At 46.2% G+C, this 26,932-nt stretch overlaps 1 protein-coding gene across 4 annotated transcripts in view; it reads right to left on the bottom strand.

Annotated features, from left to right (window-relative positions):
* Positions 1-26,932, bottom strand: part of AKNA (AT-hook transcription factor) — a 67,715-nt gene that overhangs the window by 33,504 nt on the left and 7,279 nt on the right. For 2 of the 4 annotated variants that reach the window (XM_083721594.1, XM_083721597.1), the window contains exons 2-6: positions 10,992-11,513; positions 8,577-9,778; positions 6,782-6,856; positions 2,170-2,326; positions 461-615 (exon numbers count right to left, since the gene is read on the bottom strand). In XM_083721594.1, the coding sequence (XP_083577720.1) occupies positions 461-615; positions 2,170-2,326; positions 6,782-6,856; positions 8,577-9,778; positions 10,992-11,298 (1,896 nt within the window). In that variant the 5' untranslated portion in view covers positions 11,299-11,513. The remainder of the gene's footprint in view (positions 1-460; positions 616-2,169; positions 2,327-6,781; positions 6,857-8,576; positions 9,779-10,991; positions 11,514-26,932) is intronic. The other 2 variants (XM_083721595.1, XM_083721596.1) reach the window with 2 other exon arrangements.

The raw sequence follows: 26,932 nt of genomic DNA, 5'->3' as shown, positions 1-26,932 counted from the left end.
AATTGGATCCCATCACCAATTAGCAACCAAACAAGCACAACAAACCAATGCCACAATAAGAATCCAACTCTCCTCCCTCTCTTAAGTGGGATTCCGTTGTTCTTCATGGATGGTGAGCAGATGAAACTGAGAGTGTGTGTGCATATCAGTTTTGAAACAGTAGCTAAAGGGGACTGTTATTTAAGAGAGGCTACAGTTCTAAAACACTGAATTGGATGGGTGTGTGCAGGGTTATTTCAGCTGGAACTTGTCGGAACTCAGTTCCGGCTCCTCTTAGGTGGGTGCCATTGCCACTATACGAGAATAAGAGAGGCGTTCATGGTGAGTTCCGGCACCTCTTTTTCTAGAAAAATAGCACTGAATTGTGTGCATTGCTTGCACAAAGATTCATAGGGAAGCAAATAGTCACACACAGGCATGCACTTCAAAACAGTTTGCTGGCTCTAAGCTGTGAACTTGCCTGAGTCTGGAATTTGCTAGCTTGGGAAGCCAACAGCTGTGTCAAGTGATCTCCTGCAAAAGGTGTTTGTGTGGAGGTGAAGCCATCTGCTGCTGGATTGCCCAAATCCATGGAGTTGGGAAGAGGAAAGGAGGCTGCTTGAGGGCCAGAAAATCCTGCAATTTAAGGAGACAAAAACTTTTATGCACTGAGATAAACGAATCTAGCAAGATCTTACCCATCAGAGTTGCTTAAGGAATGGGGAAGGCGGGGAGGAGACAGTCTAGCTAGCCATGTTCTCTTCCAGACTACTCCAATCCATTACTTTCTTTCCTGCTTTTATATTTCTCCCACCCACACAATTCAGTCGACATTTTGTGGATACTGAGCATGCTCACTTCTTATTGCACTGTTGGGTGTGCACCCCCCTTTTCTTATTTGAATAAAGTTTGTTCTCCTTTGTGCACTTCTGCAAAGCTTGGAGTTCCCATAAGACTGCTACTAACCGCACTCTTGTGTTTTGGCTACACCAAAACCTCACTCTAACCTCATCTTGTGTTTTGGCTACAGCAGGATTCACACTCACAAGAATGAATTTATTAGTAGTCTACAGGAACTGACATATTGAGAAAGGAGATTGTCTTCAAGGCTAGTGAGAAAGCAACAAAAAACCAGCCAAGATAAAATATATGAAGGATCCCAAGGTACATAGGGCTGCTTGGGCATCTAAGACAGGGATGAGGAATCTTTTTGAGCCCAAGGGCCACATTCCCTTCTGGAACACCTTGTGGGGGCCACATACTAGTGATAGGAGGGGTCAGTGGCAAAGGTGGGTGGAATAGTGCGTGTCAGTAAACAGTAAAATTACCTTTGTGCGGTAGGTTAGTTTCTATGCACACTCATGGGGCTCCACCACTATCCTCTACCCAAAAAGTACTGTCAGGGTTGAAGAATACATTCCAGCCAGACAAAAACACTCAAGGAAGGCACAGATCAGGTGAGGGATGTGGCCTAGGAATAGTTCTGAGAACCGTATCAGGGACCTGGAGCTTGGGCCTTGCACACCTCAGTATCAAGGGCCTGCTAGTCTGCTGGCTCAGCTAAGGTAGAGCAGGGGTAGCCAACATGATGCTTTCTACATATTGTTGGGCTAAAACTCCCTTCATTCCAAACACTTGCCCTTCTTGCTCGGGCTGTTAGGAACTGGAATCGGACAACGACTAGAGAGCCATTGGAACTCACCCATTGCTCTGTCCCAGCTCCTGTCTACCTAGCAGTTCTAAAGCATAACAGTGCAAGTAGATAAATAGGTACTGCTGTGGCAGGAGGGTAAATGGCGTTTCCGAGCACTCTGGCTTCTGTCATGGTGTTCCATTGTGCCAGAAGCAGTTTAGTCATGCTGGCCGCATGACCCGGAAAGCTGTCTGTGGACAAACACCGGCTCTCTCGGTCTGAAGTGAGATGAACGCCACACCACCATAGTCACCTTTGACTGGACTTAACCGTCCAGGGATCCTTTACCTTTACATTACTCACCACTGATCTAAGCAAGTTCATCAAATGATTGTAGTTTGGGATAGAGGCTGGGCTTGGGGGGATAGGATCATATTTAGCTAGCAGCATCAGAGATCTAGCCAATATTCATCCAAACCTTACTGTTTGTCCTAAAGTGAACTTCCTACAAATGTTATTTCTTCCAAAGGATGGTGCACAGATTTATCAGACCTTACCTTCATTCCAAGCAGCATCCGGTGCTGAGCTAGAGCTCCCTGTGACCTCAGCTGTCCTGGCCTGAGGGATGCTGAAGGTTATGACCTTGGAAGCTTGAGACACAGTCCCCATTTGGACCCCATGGCTGGGTTTTGGATGGTCATAGTACAGCCGCACCTGAGAAGCAGAAGAAATCCATGGGGTTATTCAATCCAAATATGATTTTGAAACACAGGGGTGCTGGGAAGGATGAGGAGGGGAGTCATAGGGGAAGAGCTATGAAGAGGTGCTAGATTTGCATGGAGCTCCACCTGAACTGCAGATGGCCTCTTCCCCATGAAGTACCTTCAGGCCCTGGGACTCACTTTGCCTACCAAGGCTGGACAATGAGTGGTCATAGCATTGATGTCCATTGCCCTGACTTAATCAAGAGGTGGAAATCAGGTGTGGGGTGGTTTTCTCTATTTAAATGCCAGTGGTTATTTGAAGAACTGATACAGTTCCTCTGAACATGTACAGAGTACATTCCAGACTGTAGCACTGCTTTTAGAGCACATGAAGAAGACCCCCGTTTTAATCAGTGACATCTCCAGTTAAAAAGGATCAGTCAGAAAGCTATGGAAAACAGGCTCTTCATTGCTTGAGCCCAGTACTGTCTACACTGACTGGAAGGCTCTCCAGGGTTTCAGGCAGCAGAGTCTTTCACAGCCCTAACTGAAGATGCTGGAGATTGAACCAGGTACCTTCCACATACAATGCAGATGCTCTACCCACTCCCCTCCCCTGAGCTACAGCCCTTCCTTAAAAGCTGGAGAGCCATTGCCATTAGACAATACTTCGCTAGATAAACAAATAGCCTTATCTGATAGAAAGCAACTTCTGATGTTGCCAGAGTCAAAATAAAATTGCTCAGGAAGGCCATATGAGCTCATCTCTGATTACCCATTCACAAACAGCTCTGGGGGCTGAGGAAAATCCCTTATCTCCTCTCTCCATCACCCTTGCTCACTTATTTTCAGTTGGCAGGGACTAAAGCTGGATTTCATTAATCCTTGCCATCTGTGCAGTATGCCTCTCTCTCAAACTCCTCCCACATACCCCTCTGTGAACCACAGACCTGGAAATCCATTCTACTATACCTCTCATGCACATTCAGTTATTATCTAGTTTCCAAAGAAGCCTTTTCCTTTTGGGGAGAGACTGTAACGCAGTGGTAGAGCATCTGCTGTGCATGCAGAAGGTCCCAAGGTCAATCTCCTGTACCTCCAGGTAGAGGAGGGAGAGGCTCTGTCTGAAACCCTGGAGAGCTGCTGCCAGTCAGTGTAGCCAGCACTGAGCTGCCTGGACCAATGGTCTGACTCACTTTAAGCTTCACTATTTGTCTAAATGCCCCTGTATACTGAGCCACAAGGCTGGGTGAGAATTTACTGGTGGTGTCCTCTACATCTGAGCCAGAATACTGATGGCAGTCACTTTTGAAAGAGGTTTAAAAAGGGATTTGTTAAATTCATGGAGATGTTAGATCCATCAACAGCTATCAGCAACAGGAATAGACATGGCTGTCAGTTTTGGTTTCTCTCATTTTTCAATCTTCAGTTTACCCCATCTCCAGTTCAGTTTGCAATTATTGCAATTTATTTAAAAGCAAATATGTACATTTTCCTATTTCTCCTATCTTACTCATTTTGGGGTTTTTTTTGGTTTTCAATATGATTTTTATTAAATTGTCTATTTTACAATTTCCGATAAACATTTTACATATTTAAGATGTCAATGACTTCCCTTCTTCTCTTTCCATGGTTCACTTTGCATATCTTATATCCCTGCATATTTTACAAAAACTATACCAATTGGTCTTCCATTATCACATCCATCAAAACTTATTTACACTGTTGAATTTATATTAATACTGCCAGTGTTTTCAGCGGTACACAATTATTTTCCATATATTCAATAAACATTTTCCAATCTTCTTTAAATGTAAGTTCCTCTTGTTCTCTTATTCTATATGTTAAGTCTGCAAGTTGCCAATCTTCTTTGGCTGTGACCTTGCTCATTATCCATTTTGGGGCTAACAAAACACGAGCCACTGTTGTTACATACATAAATAACCTTTTCCAACACCTGGAGATTTCAGTCTTAATTATCCCCAACAGAAAGGAAAGGATTACCTATTCCATTTTCTCTAATACCTTAATCATGAATGACCATGAAATATTATCAAAGGCTTTCTCTGCATCTAAAAAGATTAGTGTGGTCTGCTTTTCATTTCTTACTTCCAAATACTCTATTAGATTAATTACGTTTCTTATTTTGTCCTTCATTTGATGGCCTGGTAAAAAACCAGCTTGGTCTCGGTGGACTGACTCAGTCAATGTCCTTTTTAGTCTGTTAGCTAAAATTGTAGCAAATAGTTTATAATCATAGTTCAATAAAGAAATATATCTGTAATTTTTAGTCTTTGTTAAGTCACTATTTTGCTTAGAGATCAGGGTAATAAATGCATCTATTTTACATATTTTTGGATGCAATTTTGCCTCATACACATTTTCTGCAAGCAATTTCTCCATATAGAATGCACACTTGTTTGTCATATTGACTAATAAAGGCATTGGTGAACACACTTCCCTCTAAAATACACCTTTCTGCATGCATTTTTTAGCTGGGGAATTGCATTGCAAAATTTGGAGGAGTGAGAAGTTTGAAAGATAGCCACAATTCTACCTTTGCATGTTGGTTTGGGAAGGTCAAATTAAGATAAGATAATGCAAGCCAAACAATTTTATCCCTCATCCCTAACTAGTTTTCTGCATGAAAGCCAAATAGAGCCTCCAAATCCTGTGGTGCTTTACCCAAAGACAAAACAATGACAACTAGAAAGGAGAGTTGCCCTGCCAGTGGCCTTCTCAGAAACATTGGGACTTCTGGAAGCAGAATGCTGATTATATCATCCATTGGTCTAATCCAGCAGAGATATTTCTTCTATTAAGAACATAGCATAATAATATAAGAGTCTGCTGGATCAGGCCAAAGGTCATCTATTTCAGCATCCTGTTTTCACAGTGGCCATTCATATATATGTGTATCTGAAGAAGTGTGCGTGCACACGAAAGCTCATACCAAGAACTGATCTAGTTGGTCTTTAAGGTGCTACCGGAAGGAATCTTTTTTGTTGTGGGAAACCTGCACAGCAGCACTCTCCCCTCCTGTGATTTCTAGCAACTGACCACGGAGGAACAAGCACAACCATCATGGAGACTAGCCACTGAAAAGACTTGAATTTCTCCAACCCTATTTTAAAGCCATTCATGTTCTTAAGACTTCTTTTAATTAATGTCCCACATCTTCCTTCCTCTTTCTGAGTAGCTGCCGTGGTGGTTGCTTCTGCTGGGCTGTGGTTTGAAAAGACGCAGCTCTTAAGATACAGGAAAGGGGTGGGTGGGGGGAAACCTGTTGCAACCCTGAGCTGCTCATCTTTTAGGCACGTTCTCATATTCTCACATTCCTGCTCAAGCAGAGGCCAGGCTGCCTGACTCACTGACACAAACAGGAACCTGGAACCAAAAGTGCTTGTGTGTGTGTGTGTGGGGGGTGTATCTTTAAAAAAACAAAAAAAAAACCCATAATGATTCCTACTCTCCTTTAAACAGACTCTCCCCCCCCCTCATAAAAGGGGGAGGGGGCTTTGCTAAGAAGATCCTGGTTGCTAGATCAGGCCTGTGGCCCATCTAGTCCAGGATCCTGTGCTCACATTCGCCATACATATGCCTGTGCAAAACCTGCAAGCAGGGCCTGAGCACCACAGTCCTTCCCATGTGATTCTAAGCAACTGGTGTTCAGAGGTCTACTGTCTCCAACAGTGGTGGGAGAGCACAGTCATTGTGGCTAGGAACCACTGCTAGCGTTATCATCCATGAACCTGTCTAATCCTCTTTTGAAGCCATCCAAATTGCTGGTCATCAGTGCACCATCTACCTAATCAGCAGCTGGGTTAAAAAGTGGGGTTTGCATGCGCCACTATGATCACAGGAACTTATAAATTGCTGTACCTTTGCCTGCATTCTTTAATGCCAAACTGTGCGGGCAAAGGAAAACGGGACACCTGATGTCATTGTGACAACAGGTGATTGATGGGTAAGTGGCCCACCTTCCAGATTTGGCCAACAGGGCAGTGGAAGGTGGTGCCCATTAGTTCTGGTAGGGTGGAAGGCAGGGAGAACAACAGTGTGGGGAGACCAATGGCAGCTGGAGTCAGAGGTGAGGTGATCCAGAGCCAATGAGAGGTGGACCTGACTGATTCTAGGCTCCCTGCTGAGCTCTACAAAGGGCAACACCAAGATGGAGGAGGAGGAACCTGACATTCAGTGCCATCCCCATGACTGGTGGTATCTAAGAAGGCAGGCAGGTGGAAGATGGCTGAGAGCAGACTGAGGTTGGTGGGGCAGTGCTTCATTCCCCCTAATAGACCAGTCTCCACTGTTGTGGGAGAGGGAGATGGTTGAGAGGTAAGAATCCAGCCCGCTCACCAGATCCAGTTCCCCATTCCTGTCCTACACACAGAAATCTAGCATGACAGAATACAGTTGGATGAAGGACAGTGCTAGGTCCTCAAACAAGCTGGAGATGTCCTACCTTTGCACCCAGCCGTAGCCGGTCAATGGTGTTCTCAGCTTCAGCATACTTTGTCAGCAGTTTGTGGTAGTCCTCCTAAAAAAAGAAGAAAGGCATTTGGCATCTGTTAGGTTCATATTTTAGAGTTCCAGTCGACCCCAATGACAGGAGCCCAGGCTGACTGGTTAACAATTAAGAATATAAGAATCATAGAACTGTAGAGTTGGAAGCGATGTTCTCAGCACAGTCTGATGAATGCTCATAACTCCTTTGTCCGCCCCACAAAAAAGAAAAAAAATCATGTCAAAGAAATGCAAACTGGCACATGTTGCATCATTTCTGCAGCATTCCCTTTTCGTTGGGACAGGATTGGCAAGATGGTAGTTTTACAGATCATAGGGCTCCTTTATTTTCAGTTACCCATGGCATGGCCTAGCTCTTCCTGAGGTGGTGAACTCATGTCTAATACTGTACCACCCCAGATGACAGATGGCCTGCATTCCTAAATGCTCTTCCATATAATAAAAATAAAAAAGATCCCCACGCAAAGAAAACTAGCATTTCATGGAGAACGGTGTCCACCCATTCCTCTCCCCACATGCTGGTTGTCTAGGTGTGATGAGTTCTGTATAGAGGATCACTCAATAAGTTCATATTGTTTGACACCCCCCTCCACTTTCTTAGCCACTTGCTACCCAGTCATGGAATTTGCATGGGTTGCATCCAGTGTTAGAGTAGGTATGTTAAAATTAGTGTACATGACTGAGTGAAACATTTTTTTAAAATTGTGCAAATAACGATCAGTTATAGTTATCCCAGTTACATACATCATCTCCTAGCCCTTCTTGCCTGGACTTCTCAACCTATCTTCCCTTGACACCCTAACCCAATCATTTTGGTTTTTTGCAACTCTTAAAGTTTTCCAAACCTTCCCTTCTCTATCTTTCACTCTTTGTTATGTTTACTGGTGTTCATATGTTTAACCGTACTTGTAAAATTATATTTACACAGTTTCTTTTTAAAGTTGTTCCCACTTGCTCAATACTGTTTTTCCCTTTGAAGTTCTTACTTTGGCCATCATCGTGGCTAATTTTACATATTCTATTAGTTTAAGCAACCACTGGTCTTTGGGCGGAATTTTCCTCTCCTTCCACATTTTAGTGTGTATGTAGTACGTAGTACATAGTACCCTTCCTGTAGCTGTTGCGTAAAGGAAGAGGTGTTTTTTTTTACTTTATCTGGGATTTCCTGTCCCCTTACAGCTAACAAGAATTCTTCTGGCTTCTTGGGGCTCTGAGTGATACTTAGTTGGATACAACTCTATGAAATCTGATTTTGGAAGATGTAGTGATGACCACTAACTTGAATGGCTTTAAAGGAGGATTAGCCAAATTAATAGAGGACAAGGCTATCAATATATCTACTCTAACATTGGTTGCAACCCATGCAAATTCCATGACTGGACAGCAAGTAGCTAAGAAAATGGAGGGGGGTGCCAAACAATTTGAAATTACCCCAATGGCTATGTTCTACATCTACGGTCAGAGGCAGTCTTTCTCTGAATACCTACCAGTTCCTGGAAATTACAATTTGGGAGAACACTGTTGTTCAGCTCCTGCTTGTGGGCTCCCCATTGGGGTATCTGGCTGGCCACTGTGAGAACAGGGTGTTGGACTAGATGGGCTCCCTTTGACCTGATCCAGAGCTCTTCTTACATTCTTAAGGGATACAAGCTCAGACACAGGCCATCTGACTGAATAAGAAGTAAGTCAATGTGTGGCTTCAGAACTTTCACAATAGACACTGAAGCTATTACCTGAAGTTGATGCACCAGCACTGTAGCTTGTCTTGGGGATTTGAGTTCTTCGGGAATGACAGAAATGGTGGGGTTTTGACATTTCTGCACAGACCCTTCCCCACTGCTCAGCAGCACCTCGCGGACAATCTCAGCAGGAGACTTGAAGACCACTGGCTTCCCAGATTCATTGGTCCTCGCTGGGGGGGTCTTCCCCCGGGGTGGATGGTAGCTTTGTGCGTTCTTTGGAAACTTCACTCGAGGCTCCACTTTGGACAGATCTGGAAGCGGGTAGTTGAGCTGCCCTCGGCCATACTGCAAAGTCTCAGTTGTTGCCAGGTTTACTGGACTACTTTCTTGGACAGGCTTGCTCAAACTGGACTCTCCTGCCCTTTTCCAGGCAGCTCTCCCCTGTGGGCTCAGGGACCTGGACTGCCTTTTGAATTTGGATGGTAGTCCATGAGGAACATCTGTTTTCAGCTTCCACACCTTTTCCAGCTGCTGGTAGCCAACTTGCCTCAGGGTATGAGATGTTTCCATTGCCCTGCTTGGTTCCAGAAGCTTCTCCTTCGGTTTAACAGTGTCTAAAGGAAAACACTGAGTTGTTCTGGCTCTGCCACCAGTGGCAACCACCTTGTCAACACCTTCCTTAGGGTGGCCCAGGTTCTCTATAAAGGAGGATTCTGGTAAGGTCTCAGCCTCAATGCTGGAAAAATTTGGAACATGGTCTACAAACGAGGGGCTATGACTGCTGCCCATGGAACCCCCAAAAGAGCTGCCATGAGGACTTCTCCTTGATGGGGAAGTAAGTGCCGTTTCCTCTGGAAACTTCTGAGTCTTGCCAAGCTCATAGGCATCTGTTTTCAAGAGGGTGCATTCCAGAGGAGGCCTGGAAGGAGAGGCACTGAGGTTGGAGTTATCAGAAAACTCTTCTCCACCTTCTGAGATAAAACTGTAGGATTTGCTGCTCTTGTACAAGGCCTGTGGGTCTCTCAGTGCCTCAGGACTGGTGCTATACTCTGAGCCGTACTGGACCTCATATGAGAGCTCTGGGTAGGTCTCTCCCTCACTGCTAGCATCCAACTCCCCTGCTTGTTTCTCCAGATCTTGGGAGCTGCCTGGATCCTGGTCATCTTCTGGGGCACCCAAAAGTTGGTCTCTCTGTGGATGCCAGTAGGAAATCGGACCTTGATCATTGGGGCTTCCATTGTCCTCTAGATGTTCTGTGGGGAAGGAAGAAGAGAATGCTTAAATATATCCCACTTTTGATCATGTAGCTTAATGCAGAAGGCAGGCATTAAAATACTAAATTAGATTAAAAGTCCTAGACCCCTTCCAGGAGCTCAGAGTAATTCCATTTAAGACCTCATGACTTTACCAAAATTTCAGGAAGGCCTTTAGATCCTTTCCTCATCAAACATAAGGGTTGTATTCAATGTTAATCCTACCTAGAGCACACCCACTGGCATAATTAATTCATCCCACCCCACACCCTCTTGCTGACTCTGCAGAAACTTGAGCCACTCACTGTTGCTCAGCTTAACCTACCTCACAGGGTTGTTGTGGAGATAAAATGGAAAAGGGGAGAGTAACGTATGCAGCCCTCCTCCCTGCTGCTCTACCTAATTTCAAAACCATCTGAACCAGACTGCCATCACCACATTTGTGACAGGGAGTTCCATAATTGAATAATGTATTATGTGCCCATCTTTTTGTCTGTACTGAATCCAATGAGCCTGAGTTCTAGCATTATGGAAGAGGAAGAAAACAAAAAAACCTCTGTTGACTTTCTCCACATTATGTGCCATGTGGTAAACAACTATCTCATCCCAGCTTCATCATCCAGAAGATCTGAGAAGTGTGAGAACTGGCATTTGGCCTCAGTGTGTCTATTTCACAACATTAAAACTCCACACAAATTCCATGCCAGCCACACCTGAGTTTCTGACATCTGTATAAATTATGTAAATTTGCAAAAACCATGTGCATTTTGCATCTCTCATTCTGGTTTTGCTAGTAACAGTAGGAAGTTAAAGGGCACTGTAGCTCCAAAACCACTGATAACCTTACTCAGCTGCCTCTCTGGGCCCGTGTTGGGACACAGGTGGCGTAGTGTTCATGGGTGCTGATAGAGTGGACTGTAGGGAGTTGGAGTCAACTAATTCTAGCTTTGTCCCTCTCTTCCTCCTCCCTGCTGAGTTCTACAAAGGACATCACTTGAGACTACGGAGGAGGAAGTTGGCAGGCAAGACCACCCCCTGGACTGGATGTAAGTAAGAAGGGAGGCAGGTTGAGACTGGCTGAGGACTCACTGAGGGTGGTAGGGCAGTGCCCCATTTGCCCTAATAGGCCAGCCTCCTACTGGTTATAATCTACTTTCACTCAATCGGCCAATGTTCGTAGAGAAGGGTCAACCAGATCTCCTGTGTTACTCACTGTGTCGGTCTGCAGGATTCCCAGGGCTGGTTGCCCCTGCACATTCAAAGTCCTGACGTTCACCCAAGTCAGACCCCCAGTTGTGTTCTGCCAAAAATTCTTGGTTGCTCTTAAGCTCTTCCATACGTTCAACATCCTCCAGGATCTCCTGAGGAGAAGAGACACCCTGCCGATCCAGGTTCCTCACAAGCCTGCTTCTTCCCACGCTGGGGTCTCCGTCCAGATCTTCACGCCTCTCAAGCTCATCTTCCTCCTCCTGCAGGCGGAGGTGCTGTGCTCCAAAGTCATCCCTTGCTGCATTGGACATCCCCGCAGTCACTGATAAGGCACACTGATGCAGGGTGGCGTGGTGGAATAACCTCCCGGGGGGGGGGGGACAAGGCGGGAGCGAGACTCACTTGTGCCGTTTCATCGTTGCTTCTGCAAAGAGATGAGGGGTGTCAGGGGGTGGTACGAGCCTTGGGGAAAAAAGTAGGTCACATTGCAGTTTCATTCAGCACTTCCACACATCCTGTCCCCAGGCTGCAGGGGGCGGGGTAAGACAAGAGAGAGTTTGAATGGCAGTCAGGAAAGTTGGCTCATATTTTTCTCAAAGAACCCTTTTTTTTGGCCTTTTCATTCAATGGTTAACATTTCTGTTGGCCAGTAAGACATGCCCCAACTGCCCCCTCCTTGCAAGGGATGGCAGTCAGCAAACAGAGGCTGTCCCTGGAGACAGAACTGAGAGAAAACAGCAAAAGTGGTTGACAGTGTTTGTTTTCCAGGAACTGTCCCTAAATAGATTTCCAGTTTTTGGCTAGCTGGAGAGCTTAATGTCATGAACCCTAGCCTGACTTTCCAGCACAAGGGTATGGGTTGGCAAACTAAGGCCCAGGGGCCAGATCTGGCCCAATTGCCTTCTGGATCCGGCCCACAGATGGTCTGGGAATCGCCACGTGGATCGCTGTGGGAATTCTGATTGTTCAGGCTGTGCCATTGCCCCCCCCTCACACACACCATGGCAGCGCCTCCTCCCTCCCTCCTCCTGGCTTCTCCCCACCCTGCCTAGAGGAGGAAGGGGGCTGGGTTTTGTTGAGCCATGGTTGGCTGAGCGCCATTTTACGCAGCCCCTCTCCAGAGCCAGCTCTTTTGGCCACTCAACGTCCCTCCACCACCACCACTGCCAGCCCTTGCTACTCGCAAGGCACAGGAGCTGAGTGCCATTTAAAGCAAAGCAGCCCCTCTCCGGAGCCAGCCCTTTCGTGCCACTCAGCATCCTGCTGCTGCCACTATCAGTCCCTGCCCCTCATAAGGCACAGACAAGCAGCCACTGGGGCTCATCCAGTGCTGTGGAGAAGGGAAGGGAGAGTCGTGGGTTTTTGTTTTTTTCAAAATATAGTCCGTCCACCCCCACAAGGTCTGAGGGACAGTGGACTGGCCCCCTGCGGAAAACGTTTGCTGACCCCTGGCATGGACTCTCAGGCCATTCTGTGTGGCCCTCAGAAATCTCCCCAGTCCACCCCCTTCAGTTGCCTTGCTTTGCATCCTTCTTGAGTCGCCCCCGCATGTCCTGGCTGTGTCCTTGAATTCTGAGAATTGCTCTTGCAATAGAGAAGGATGATTGTGCGTAGAAACTAGCCTACTGAACAAAGGTAAAACCTACATTCATTGCTTGGTCTGTTTTTGCCTCTGGCTCTGTCCATCCCTGGTGGCCCTGGGAAGGCTGCCTAGAATGGAATGAGGCCCCCAGGGTGAAAAAGATTCCCAACCCAATTTGATTGTAACACTCTTTTGCTGCTTTTTCTCCCCGGATATCCTGCAAGAGACCCAAGGCTTATCCCAGGAACAAGAAACTTAGATAAAAGGGGAAAACTGTGGAACTTTAAAAATCAGTGGTGGTAGAATGCCATTGCAGGGCAGCTGGGATAGAGTCTTAGATCAAGGTAGAGATGAGGATCTGTCTTTCTGCTGCAGCCTACATTCCCTTGAGGGTTACCTGGTGGCTGTGCTTGCTCACAGTGGGCATGTCCAAAGCCAAGAGTGGACATGGCACACCTTTTCCTCTCTCCCACAGCCCCCTCCTTCTCACCTGAATGAAGTTAAGCCAAGGATTGAATGAAAATGTGCTGAGGGTTGGATTTAAGGCCAGGAAGACTTGGATTCAAATACCCACTCTGGGACAGCTTGAATTAATCACCAACTCTTGGCATAGCCTACCTCACAGTCTTGTTGTAAGAATGAAATTTGGTGAATTTGTGTGAAGAAGAGACCCCTTGAAGGAAGGCTGGTACCTCCTGAGGCCGATACCAGTTTGCACAATAGATTCCACTCTCCTCTTCTTCCACACACACACACACACTTCAGCCTCCCCTTCCATACAGATGGTAGACACAGAAATTCCAGTATCAGGCAGTGCCATTTGCCACAGGCAAAGTGTGACGCAGCTGCACACGGGGGGGAGGGGAGTCTTCTATCCTCTCCAGCCAAACTATAGTGTCTGAAAAGGTTCCATTCATTCCAATGGAGAGGTGGCATTGATTCCAGAGCCAGCAAGGCAATAAAGGACTCATCTCACACAGAGCTGAGGAACTCAAAGGGGGCATTCACACAATCATAGACTTCAAACAGGGGTTCTTCACCAAAGCTGTTATTAATCCCAGAGCAAAAAATGAACAGATGCTGGTATTCTAGACCAAGGAAATTGAGGATTGGGCAACTGCCCCTGCTCCAATCAAAGGAGGGCATTGAGGAGGGTCAATGAGGAGTGCAACTGGGTGAGACTGTGGAGAGTTCCAAGGGGCAGAGAGGCCTGGAGGGCCACATTTGTCTCCTGGCCTTGAGGTTTCCTACCCCTGATCAGGCATGCCAACTCTGGGGGTCAGAGGTGTCATCAGCCCCCTCAATATTCCTTAGCAGGGGGCTCAGGCCCCTGAAGATTGAAGATGTAGAGGAGGTAAGGTTGCTCCAGCCTGAGCAGCAGGTCAGGCAACATTGCACAGCAGGCAATCAAAGATTCACACAATCCACTAAGATCATAGACTTCAAACAGGGGTTCTTGTGCACAGCTGTTGGGAGTAGGATTATGTGCAAGGTGGACAGAATATATAAAGACTCCAGCTGGATTAGGCCAAAGACCCACCTAGCAGTCTCCATTTGGGGAAGGAGCATGCCTCAGTGATAAACCATCTGCTTTGAATGCAGAACATCCCAGGTTCAATCCCTGGCATCTCCAGAAAGGAGTGGGAGTGTACCCTCTATGAAATCCTGGAGAGGCACTGCCAGTCAGCATAGACAATGCTGAGCTAGATGAACCAAGGCAGCCTCTTATGTTCCTATCCTGCTCTCACAGTGGCCAACCAGATGCCTCTGGGGTGCAGGACATGAGTGCAACAGCACTCCTCCCTAATAGCAATTCCCAGCATACTCTCTGATTGCGGAGGAACAGTATGGCCAATGTCCCTAGTAGTTATCAACATGGATTTGTCCAATCCTCTTCTAATGTCATTCAAGTTGGTGGCTGTCACCACATCATCTGGGAGTGAGTCCCATAGTTTTAAGTATGGGCTTCCTTCTTCCTGCATGATGCTCCACTTGAGGTGGACAGGGCTTCTGCCCCCACCCCACAATGGAATCCATCAAGGTAAGGTCATGCACAGTCCATAAGGGTTTGCAGCTTACTCTGAGGTTATGCAAATACAACCACATTACCTGGGTTCCACTTGCAGCTCCTGGGCTTGTTGCAGTCCAGCTTGGCTGAGAAAGACCCATTAGCAAACAGCCTCCTTTGTTCACTACTGTTTGTTCTGGGAGACTAAGTGGCCTTCACTTTCACTGTCGCCCAAGGCTGCTTTTAAAGAGGAGCCTCTCAATAAGCCTGCATGATTTTTCTCTATTGTGTGACTCTCCTTTTCTTATACACACACACACACACACACAGAGAGAGAGAGAGAGAGAGAGAGAGAGAGAGAGAGAAGCTAGTTTCCTTCCACACCAAAGGCACCAGTAACCACTCATGCTGTCTCTTCTTGCTTTCCCTAAAGCCATGAGCTCACGGCCCCCTTCACCCCTCTCTAGAGAAAAGTCCTTTCATCCACTCTGTTTCTCCACAGGTTAAATATATGAGTTAGAGAGAAAAAAATCCATCCAGAGACTCCCAAATCCTCTACTGAGGCAATCTGAATTCTGGAAAAAAACATGCAAGATCAAGACCACACATCTACAGTGGACGCTCGGGTTGTGAACGTGCTCCGTGCAGGATGCGCAATCACAATTTACATCTGCATGTCTGCGCACGAGCGGGTTGCGATTCAGCACTTCTGTACATGCACAAAGAGTGATTTAGCGCTTCTGCGCATGTGCAATCACCAAAACCCAGAAGTAACTTCCAGTTTTGGCGGTCCGCAACCCGAAAAAACACAACCTGAAACAGCTGTAACCCGATGTATGACTGTACATGGCACTATGCTCCATTGAACTAAGCTCCTAGTTCTCACTGAGGTGGGCAATATGTGTCTGAATCTCCCACTTTATGTGAGGGCTCATGTGATGCTCCTCTGTAACACCACACATGTTCCCTGCACTTAACAAGCTAGTGACTCAGGGTTTGGAGACTAGCCACTTCTCCTAGTTTTCTACATGCAGGATTTTATTTTTGTCTTGCATTTTGTTATGCAGCAACCTTTTGAGCTTATGAGCCCCACCTGGAGTCTGGATAGAAGCAGGGCAAACACCAGTTGGCCACCTCAGTGAGACTTGCCTCTGAGTAAATAATGTGCCTAGCATCCCAAGACACTGCTCCTTCTCTTGTGTTAAACACCTCTCCACCCAGGAGCAAAAAGAACCAGCGCAACAAACACAGCAAGGCCACATCTGAAACTGGAGACAGCTGGTAATTGCCGCACTTGGGAACCAAGCACATCACTATGGATTAAATCTAAACTGTGACCATGGAGATTCTCAGCATGAAGCTTTTCTGAAGGACAAACCAGAGTAGGCACAGGAAGGACAACTCACCAGTAAAACAGCAACTTGGATTGCTCCTCTGCTTATGATATTAATGAATAGAAAAGCTGGAAACCTAAGTGGTGTTCCGTAATGCTCCTCTTGTTGAGCTTTTTCCCTTTCAATAGGGAATGTGACAAATTCATGAAGAATGGGTTTATCAAAGGCTGCTAGCTGTGGTGCCCATATGGAACCTTCATGTCCCTAGGCAAGGTATCCGAACACCTGTCATGTTCTGGTCTGACACTGGAACCGAAAGGAAAATCACCAAGGCTGGAAGACCATGGACAGCTCCAAATGAGCAGCTTGCTTACACAAAGCTTGAGAGCAGATCAAGGCCTTTAATGCCTGTGCCTCCCTCTTCCAGGCTCCACTCCCTTGAGAGAACTTCAGAGGGCCAACCCTCTGGCCTGAAGATGGGCATTCCCTCCATACTACAGCCTCCCTCATGGTGATGCGCAGTGGGAGGCATCTGGAGCTTCAGGCTCAGGGGAAGGTGTCTAGGAGGATCCAGGGAATGGCCCTACCAGCTCCAGTTATCTGGGAGGTTCCTCTCATTGTTCTACAACCATCTCAGGTGCAAATGTCTCCCAATCTTCCACAGTCAGCTCAGACCTGACTGAGCCACAACAGCTGCTCCTGCAGCCTCTGATCATGAAGACATCAGTTGCTAAATAGGTAAGGACATGTGAGGGCTGTTGCCTTCATGCCTTGAAAATATCTGACTGGCCCACTGTGGGAAGCAGAATTCTGAAATAGTTGAGCCCTTTACCCTGATGCAGGAGGGCTATTCTTAAGGTTGAAACACATGGTTTATTCTGATGTCACAGAGAATGCTGGCATGCAATGCTTGGACTGGGAACAACCTTTAAGAAATCTGCATGGAAGCAGAGACCTGCCTCTGTTCCAGGTGGGCTCTTCAGATATTATAATAGCCTGTTCCTCTGTCCTAAATTTACATGAGACTTCCAGTAGCCTCCTCCACTTTTCCTTAAAGGTAGAGGTAAAGGGACCCCTGACCATTAGGTCCAGTCGTGGCCGACTCTGGGGTTGCAGTGCTCATATCGCTTTATTGGCCGAGGGAGCTGGTGTACAGCTTCTGGGTCATGTGACCAGCATGACTAAGCCGCTTCTGGCAAACCAGAGCAGCGCCCGGAAAAGCCGTTTACCTTCCCGCCGGAGCGGTTCCTATTTATCTACTTGCACTTTGATGTGCTTTCGAACTGCTAGGTTGTCAGGAGCAGGGACCGAGCAACGGGACCTCACCCCGTTGTGGGGATTCGAACCACCAACCTTCTGATCAGCAACTCCTAGGCTCTGCAGTGTAACCCAAAGCGCCACCCACGTCTCGCCCTAAATTACACCTAGAACTGTACTCACAAGCTGCAAGTCCTACTTCTATTTTTCATCCAAATCCTGAATACAGTGGTGCCCCGCAATACGAACGCCTCACAAAACGAAAAACTCGCAAGACGAAAGAGTTTTTCGTTTTTGAGTCGTTCCGCAAGACGAATTTCCCTATGGGCTTGCTTCGCAAGAAGAATGCCCATAGGGAAATCTCCGGGGACCTCTTTTAAATGCTGGCGGTGGGGAGCAAAGCCTTTCGCTCCCCTCCGGCCTTCAGAAGAGGTCCAGGAAGGCCAGCGGGGGCCGAAAGGCTTTGCTCCCCACCGCCAGCATTTTAAAAGCGGTCCGGGATAGCAGGGAATTGCGCTGCGCTTTCCCGCTATCCCAGACCGCTTTTAAAATGCTGGCCGTCGGGAGCAAAGACTTTCGCCCACCTCCGGCCTTCAGAAGAGGTCCTGGACCTCCTCTGAAGGCCGGCGGGGGGCAAAAGTCTTTGCTCCCCTCCGCCTGCCTTCCCGGGATAGCGGAGAAGCGCAGCGCGTTTCTCCGCTATCCCGACGGCTTTTGAAGGCAGGCGGCGGGGAGCAAAGACATTCGCCCACCACCGGCCTTCAGAAGAGGTCCTGGACCTCTTCTGAAGGCCAGCGGGGGGCGAAAGTCTTTGCTCCCCCCGCCTGCCTTCCCGGGACAGCGGAGACTTCTCCGCTGTCCCGGGCGATCTTAAAATGCTGGCGGGCGGCAGCGAAACCTTCGCTGCCGTCCCCCAGCATTTTAAAAGCCCCCGGGACAGCGGAGACTTCTCCGCTGTCCCGGGGCGATCTTAAAATGCTGGCGGGCTTCAGCGAAGGCTTCGGTGCCGCCCGCCAGCATTTTAGGATCGCCCCGGGACAGCGGCAGGCGGGGAGGAGCAAAGACTTTCGCCCCCCGCCGGCCTTCAGAAGAGGTCCTGGACCTCTTCTGAAGGCCGGTGGTGGGCGAAAGTCTTTGCTCCCCCCCGCCTGCCTTCAAAAGCCATCGGGATAGCGGAGAAACGGCAGAGAAGTCTCCGCTGTCCCGGGGGCTTTTAAAATGCTGGGGGACGGCAGCGAAGGCCAGCATTTTAAAATCGCCCCGGGACAGCGGAGGCTTCGCTGCCGCCCACCAGCATTTTAAAATCGCCCCGGGACAGTGGAGAAGTCTCCGCTGTCCCGGGGGCTTTTAAAATGTTGGCGGTCGGTAGCAAAGCCCTCCTGTCCCCGGAGCTTGCGGGGCGGGAGGTGGGGAGAAGGGCTTTTCTTCCCATCGCCAGCCTTCAGAACAGCCTTCTGAAGGCTGGCGGTGGGAAAAAAAGCCCTTGTCCCCCCCCCCAGCCTTCAGAAGAGGTCGGGGGACAGACTGTCCCCGGACCTGGTCTGAAGGCGGTTTCCATAGGAACGCATTGATTGATTTTCAATGCATTCCTATGGGAAACCGTGCTTTGCAAGACGAAAAACTCGCAAGACGAAAAGACTTGCGGAACGAATTAATTTCGTCTTGCGAGGCACCACTGTTCACAGAGCCTCGTACAGGCAGAGGTCCCAAAAAGAACATAAGATGAGCGTTCTGGATCAGGCCAATGACCCATCTAGTTAGTTCAGTAACCTTTTCTCACAGTGGCCAACCAGATGCTTGTGGGAAGCCCACAAACAGAACTTGAGCCTAACAGCCCACTTGCAATTCCAGGCAAATGGTATACAGAGGTGTTGGGGGTATAAGAAGAGACCAGATGAACCAGGACAAAGGGGACTCATCTTGCCCAGCATCCTGTTCTCACAGTGGCCAACCTGATGCCTGTGGGAAGCACGTAAGCGGGACCATAGTGCAACATCTCTCTCCCCACCTGTGATCCCCAGCAATTGGTGCTAAGAGGCCAATTGCTCCCAACAGTGAAAGTAGAAAATAGCCATTGTGGTTAGAAGCCTACTGAACTTTACATCTGTGGCTCTGTCTGCTTTTGCTTCTGGCCCTTCCTAGCCCTGGCACATGGCTCCCAGTAAGGTTTCCTGAAAAGTAATACAGCCCTCAGGCTGAAAAAAAATTCCACTCTGATGTACGCAAAGGACTACCTGTTTCTGAATTGTTTTTATATACAGTGGTACCTCGGGTTACAGACGTGGCAGGTTACATACGCTTCAGGTTACAGACTCTGCTAACTCAGAAATAGTACCTTGGGTTAAGAACTTTGCTTCAGGATGAGAACAGAAATTGTGCGGTGGCAGCAGGAGGCCCCATTAGCTAAAGTGGTACCTCAGGTTAAGAACAGTTTCAGGTTAAGAACAGACCTCTGGAACGAATTAAGTACTTAACCCGAGGTACCACTGTAAATGCAAATGACTCTTAACAAGGCCTGCAGATGAGGCAGGCAAGAAATGAATTTGAAAAAAAAAACCCTTACAGGACAAAAAACAGAAAAAGTTGTAGACAGCCTATTTGCTACCCGCATGATCTCATCAACTTTTTTTGAGTTATTTCATTTCTATTGCACCATCTCACTTCCTCAGTTGGGCCTCTCCTGCTGTTTCTGTCTTCTGCTTTGCTTGCCGATCTCCAAAAACATTATAGCAAAACCACAAGCACATCAGCACTGCAGAAGGGGTTCTGCAGAAAGGACAAAGGTAGGGGTGCCAATGAAAGATCTGTGGCTCCCTCCAGAATGGTGGGTAATTGTTGGTTTGTGAGTATATTTCACAACACGTAACTGAAATAATAACAGTGTATTAGCCATTGATTTATACTGGACTGTCCATGCATCATTCCACTTTTGTTCTGCAGTGCTTCCCCAATGTTACCACATTATCACTGTTGAGAGGGACACTCTTTGTGATTTGTTATGGGGTTTCCACAGGAAGCTATGGGGCAATGCCTGACTAGAAATGAAATAGCCCTGAAACATCTGTAGGCACAAACAATATTGGAACAGGATTGCATATAGATGCCCCAATACCACCATGAGCACAAATAATCATGAATGCACAATAAAACAGATGTTTAGAAGGGACCTTTTTGTAAGATTCACCCCCACCCCCGACACCCCAATCCTGGTCACATCCTGGTTGCTCTTTCTTAAGAGAAAGCTGATCTATCTCAGTTTACAACTTTTCTGATTGCAGCAATGGTCAGCCTCAAAACAACATGTGATGGAACTAATATTACAAGACCAAAACATGCCTTAAAGTAAAATCTCCACCCAGTACAGCTGAAGATGTACTTCCTTGGGCTGTAGATTTATTTTTTAAACTGCTCCTTATCCACTTTTCTCATGCAAAGTTTACTACCAGCTGAATTCTGCTTACAGTATACAGTAGTGCCTCGCAAGACGAAATTAATTCGTTCCGTGAATTTTTTCGTCTAGCAAATTTTTCATCTTGCGAAGCACGAAATCCCATAGGAATGCATTGAAAATAAATTAATGCGTTCCTATGGTAAAAAAAAGTCCAAACAAAGCCAAATTTGGTACAACAAGAGTTTATTAAGTGCTCTTTAAAGTCACACATACTGTAAAGAGCATTTCAAAATTCAAACCCAGAATTTTTTTTAAAAAACAGCAGAGTGGCCCAATGGTCACAGAAAATCATAAAAATGCAGAAAAAAACACACAAGCTTCCAGATTCTTGCAAACCCCTCCCCAACACCAAGTCCTTGAATTCCAAACACCCCAACCCCAAATCCAAAACCCCCCCAAAAAGTTTTAAAAGCTTAACTTACCAAATGGCTGCAAAAGAAGTTTTGGAAAAGCTTCAAAAATCACCAAAGTCTTTAAAAACCTCAAAAAAGGCTACTATGTACACTGCGTTCTATGAGTTGCCCCTCAAAGTCAAGTTGCAACTGTATTAATGGTGTTAAGAAAAAGAAACAAACTTGCAAGACGTTTTTGTCTTGCGAAGCAAGCCCATAGGGAAATTCGTCTTGCGAAGCAGCTCAAAAAACGGAAAACCCTTTCATCTAGCGAGTTTTCCGTCTTGCGAGGCATTCGTCTTGCGGGGCACCACTGTAATCCCATTTTAGGAACATAGGAAGGTTCCTTATACCACTAGTCAGACCACTAGTCCACCTTGCTCAGAACTGTTAACACTGACTGCCAGCAGCTCTCCAAGATTTCAGGTTGCAGTCCTTCCCAGCCCTACTTGGAGATGCTGGGGATTGAACCTGGGATCTTTTTGCATGCAAAGCAGATGCTCTACCACTGAGCCACACCACCTTCTGTTTTCTCAAAAGAAAGGCCCACGAGAAGCAGTGGAACTTAGTTCCAAGAAAGCATGCCCAAGAATGCATAGTTAGGATAAACTGCATACAGTTGTACCTTGGTTCTCAATCTTAACCCGTTCCAGAAGTCTGTTCCAAAACCAAAGCATTCCAAAACCAAGGCACACTTTCCCATAGAAAGCAATGCAGAATGGATTAATCCATTCCAGACTTCTAAAAACAACCCCTAAAACAGCCATTTAACATGAATTTTACTAACTAACAAGATCATTGATCCATAAAATGAAAGCAAAAAACAATGTATTGCAGTCACACAATCAATCAATCAGTAGCTGAAGTGGGTTCCACACAGTCACAAAAATAAAAGAAAAAGAGCCGCCAAAACACAAAATAAATAGCAAAAACAGACAGACCTCAGCGTAACACTCAAATCGGAAGTGTAACACTCAAAACAGAGCACATTCGGCTTCCAAAAAAAGTTCGCAAAGCCGAACACTTACTTCCGGGTTTGCAGTGTTGGGGTTCCAAGTTGTTTAAGTACGAAGGCATTTGAGAACCAAGGTATCACTGTACTCTTAAAAAACAACAACCCCATGTTCCAAGCTAAACAAAACTGTTTACTCCTGTACCTTTTATTGATTATTTAAAGTTATACATATTTGTAGATGTGAGACTTGCAGCAAGATTCTACTGCAGGGAGTGTTCCTCTTGAGGCTGCCAGCCAGCCATGTTGTCTTCCACTATACTCCTTTCCATTCCTATCCCGGTCAATTTTTCATTCTGCCCCCCCCCCGCCCCCCAAAATCCAGTCAGTATTCTATGGTGGCTAAGCATGGCTCTGCTCTTACTGGGCCATCTGGCTGTCTCCCCTACTCCTTTGGTATTCTGCTAGAGATGTTTTGGTACTAATGATAAGCTTGGGGGTCCGACTTCTCCACTAAGCCTACTGATATCTCCCATTCGAATGTGGAGGGTACTATTTTGGTCTCATGTTACTATTGGTTACCATTTGCTTACTCTAAACTTAAGAAACAGAGGGAATTTATATAGGATTTCTTTTCTTTTTGAACAGCTTATTCAAGCTACTTTATCTGCACCCATTATTCCCTTTCGCTGGTTCTCTCCCCCAGTAAATGATAACTCCCACTTTTTTTCCCTTTTGGGGATGCCTTGTTAATATTTTAGTATGAGCTTTTAAATGGCATACAGAGCCACCCCCTGAATGGTTATAAGTGAGGAGACAGGAAGGTGAAGGCTGGCTGAAAGCAGACTGAGGCTGGTGGGGCCCATTAGCCCCAGTAGACCAGCCACCACTACTTTTTGGTTGTGAATTTTTGGGAATTAATACATTGCACCATTTAATTCTGATTTTTCTAGTCATGGAGAAAGGTAAAGAAGCCCAGCCCTTTGGCCAATAGAAAGTTTATTCAGAAATTCTGCCAGCTTCTGACACTTCAGATGACATTGCCCAGACATTTCCAAACCTATAATCATAAGGATTAGAAAACGTACATATTTTTTTACAGAACATGCCACTTGGAACTGGGACCCTTGGAACATAAAGCTGCCTCTGCATCTCTTAAATGTTAAGACTTAATGTTAAGACCTTTGTCAGTAACAGCAGAGGCTCTTTAACTATAAGGCTGAAATCAATAATTTGAATGAAACTGAATGAATCAACTTATTATGGTCACAGCCCAGAAATACAGAGATATACAATGATAGAGAACATGTAAATATACATTGGTTGGAATTAAACTCTATAAGCTAGAGCACAGTAAATAATACGGATATAAAACCGCTAAAATATGTAGGTTAAGACCTTAACTGCTAATTTAAAATATGCATGTTAAGACATTGGCCATTAGATACATTCAGAGCATGTCTCCTTAGTTTTATAGCAGCAGCACAAAATTTGGCCACTTTTAAGGTAATCTCTGGTTCCCGGTCCTCTATTAGATATTTTAAGTAGTGGTCTTCAGATCTGCTTGGGGTTCATTACATGATTGGAGTGATAAATATCAAACATATGTTCCTATAGTAATGACAACATAATAGGACATGAGTAATAGTTTCAGCTTCCTTCAGACCACATGGGCATATTCTCTCTGAATATGGTTTACCTTCAAATCTGCCCTGCACTAATGCAGGTGGTAGGACATTGAATCTGGCAAGGGTAAAAGATCTTCTAAATTTGGGTATGTCTAGCTTGGATATATACCTCACTGAAGTAAACCCCCTCCCATTATCTTTGATTTCTGGGTACTTGGTCATTTCACTCACATGGCATTGCAATTCAACATCCCAGATAGTTGCTTAATCAGTTATTTGTGCTAAGGGGAATTGGATCTGTTGAATGGCAAATTTTATTACAGCAAGGTTGGGGGGGGGCAGTCATTAAAAATACCATTCCAGATTTGCCCCAACTCAGAATCAAGACAAAAGAAAAAACAGGCTGGCAGGCAGAGATAAACACATTGGCAGTAGATGCTCAGCCAATAGGCAGAGACAAAAGCTAGCAGATTATCAATCAGGGATGGAGGAGGGTTGATGACCACTTTCCTTGACTGGCTACCAGATGATTGCTTTATGCAACCTCCTGGTTCAGAAACAGGAGCACCTTGAAGCACCAGTTGCTAGGCCAGAACAGCAGCAGAAGGCTGTTGCACTCACACAGGGCTTGTGGACTTTCCCAGTTGCTGGGAACCACAAATGGGAAGAGGTGCTGTTGCACTCAGGTCCTGTTGGCAGTCTTCCTGTTGAGGCATCTGGTTGGCCACTGTGGATTAGGTGGATCATCAGCTTGATCCATCAGGGCTCTTCTTAGGTTAACTGGAACCTAAGTTAGCCACATGTGGGAGGGAGATCTACATAGACATTTGAGGCTGATCCAACCTAAGGTTGTTGTGAGGAATAAAATGTGGAAAACCAAGTATGCAGTCTTAGGGATATAAATGTAATAAACATCAATCAAAAGAGGCATGAACGCACTTACACCAGTATTTCGCTAAGGGGCTTAATGTTCTTATGAGTCAAATTCACTGGCGGCCCCATCATCACCTTTTATTTCTGATGTTAGAGACCTGTGTTCTTGATATTGTAGCCAAAGCAACACCATCCATGCAGAGGAGAGGAGCTTAGAGAAACCCCAAGATTTGTAGAAATACAATGAATACCCCCCCCCCCAACAAAAAACCCAGGAATGGGATTTAGCATACTCAGTGGCCAACTATATAGAATGGCGATGGGGAGCTTTTTTAAAGCCCAATTCCCCCTTTAATTGCCCCCCTTCACCAAAACTGTTTTTAATCCCAGAGCAAAAAATGAACAGATGTTAGACCAAGGAAACTGAGGGTTGGGCAACTGCCCCTGCTTCAATCAAAGGAGGGCATTGAGGAGGGTCGATGAGGAGTGCAACTGGGTGAGACTGTGGAGAGTTCCAAGGGGCAGACAGAGAGGCAGGGAGGGCCACATTTGTCTCCTGGCCTTGAGGTCTCCTTTGTCTCCTGCTCATTTGTCTCCTGCTCAGCCCCCTGAAAATTGAAGATGCAGAGGAAGCAAGGTTGCTCCAGCCTGAGAAGCATCTCCCAACATTGCACAGGCCAGCACAGTCTTCCACTAGGTCAGCCTGCACAGTGTTGGAAAATATGTGTAATATCATGCGATGAGCCATGTACTGCCACCCCCATCTTGGGGGCTACCCAGCACCTGTGCCGCTGATATAGACCATTCATATTGAAAGACAGTCTATCTCTAGTTACCAGTCACTTGTGGGTGAAAGAAGGGGAGGTAGCTTTCATGTCCTCCTTGTAGGGCTCCCAAAAGCATCTTGTTGCCTACTGTGGGAAGCTGGGATGGGATGGGCTTTTGGGTCTAATCCAGCAGGACTCTCTTTATGTCCTTATGAGAGGGTCAGTTTCTCCCAGGCCCTTCAAATATTGTCCCCTCCCATCCACACATCAAACTGAGAAAGGCTCGGTCTAAATAGAAAGTGGTGCAGCAAGACAAAATGAGTTGAACTAGAAACAGAACATATTTATCCAGGATGACACTATTTATTTATCTAACTTGCAATTGATCCATTGCTAATGTATCACATGCCACTGGGCAACTGGCAAAGTGGCATGAGTGCATTAACTCTCATTAGTCATCAGAGTCCATTCACATTCTTTGATCACCCTTCCTGATATATCCAAGCACATTGATCTTTCTCTCTCTTTTTCAATTCAAAAAGGTGGGTGGTACAAGCAAACAGGTGAAGTTATGGCTGTCAATCCTTAAAAAACCTGTATTTAGGGATCAGTTATAGGAAACTTGGTGGAAATGAAGGCACCAGTTGCAAGAAGCAGCCTCCTAAGTATCACCATTATAATTTCATTTTAAAGCAACTATTTGGATTTTTTTTTATATAAAAAAGGTAATTTATTATTAATTATTTAAATTCAAATTAAATTAAATTCTGGTGAGGGTGGGAAATTTTCATTACACAGAGGCCATGGGATGCAGGAATGAGGTCATCTATATCTGAAGCCTTTAGTAAACACCGGTGATTCAACTTACACAGGGGTTGTGTTCCACGGATAGCATGTAAAGCCAAAGCACATTGGGTTCAATGGCAGATGGGACTGGCAAATTCTTTTTTCCCAGATGGCTGCCCCCTTTCCATGGTTTTTTTTTTTTTTTTTTTTAGATTTGCCAAGCACATAAAACAAAATGCACTCAAGTTAAATAGATATAAGTTGCAAGTTGCCTGTATCCCTGCTAGTATGTTTCTGAATCTAAGTTGCTGGAAAGTACAGTAGGAGAGAGTAGCTGTTGCACTTAAGAGTCAGCCTGTTGGCTTCCCCTAACCACCTGGCTGGCCGCTATGAGAGCAGGGTCCTGAACTAGATGTGCCACTGGCCTGATCCAGCAGGCTCTTATTACTTTCAGAGGGTGGAAGCAAGCAGATCAGTGGTGGTGGTGGTGAGAAGGTGGAGGAAGAGTAGCCGCATCTGCCTGCTTGCTCTCTGACAAGCAAGCAGATGTCAGCCGCACTGAGAAAGAGGAAGAGCTATGGATGGAGGTGGAATAACTGAAGGTGGTGATGGGAGGTGGCTTACAGAAGATGTCCTGCTCAAAAGACCCTCCAAAATCTGAGCCAACACTATTTGATGTCACCTTTAAAGCAGTATTCAAATATGAGAAGACAAATCATGGAGGAACATAAGCTGACTTATATGACATAAGTCAGACCACTGCTCTAACTAGATCAGTATTGTCTACACTGACTGGCAGCATCTCTCCATGGGTCAGACAGGGCATCTGAGATGTATGCAAAAAAGTCCCTGGTTTGACCCCTGTCATCTCCACAAAGCCTGGGAGAGACCCTGCCTGAAACCCTGGAGAGCCAC

Source organism: Podarcis gaigeae, assembly GCF_964106915.1.
Source record: "Podarcis gaigeae genome assembly, chromosome: Z".
Classification (NCBI taxonomy): Eukaryota; Metazoa; Chordata; class Lepidosauria; order Squamata; family Lacertidae; genus Podarcis; species Podarcis gaigeae.
Note: the sequence above shows the minus strand (reverse complement) of the source record. Positions and strands in the feature narration are given on the sequence as shown.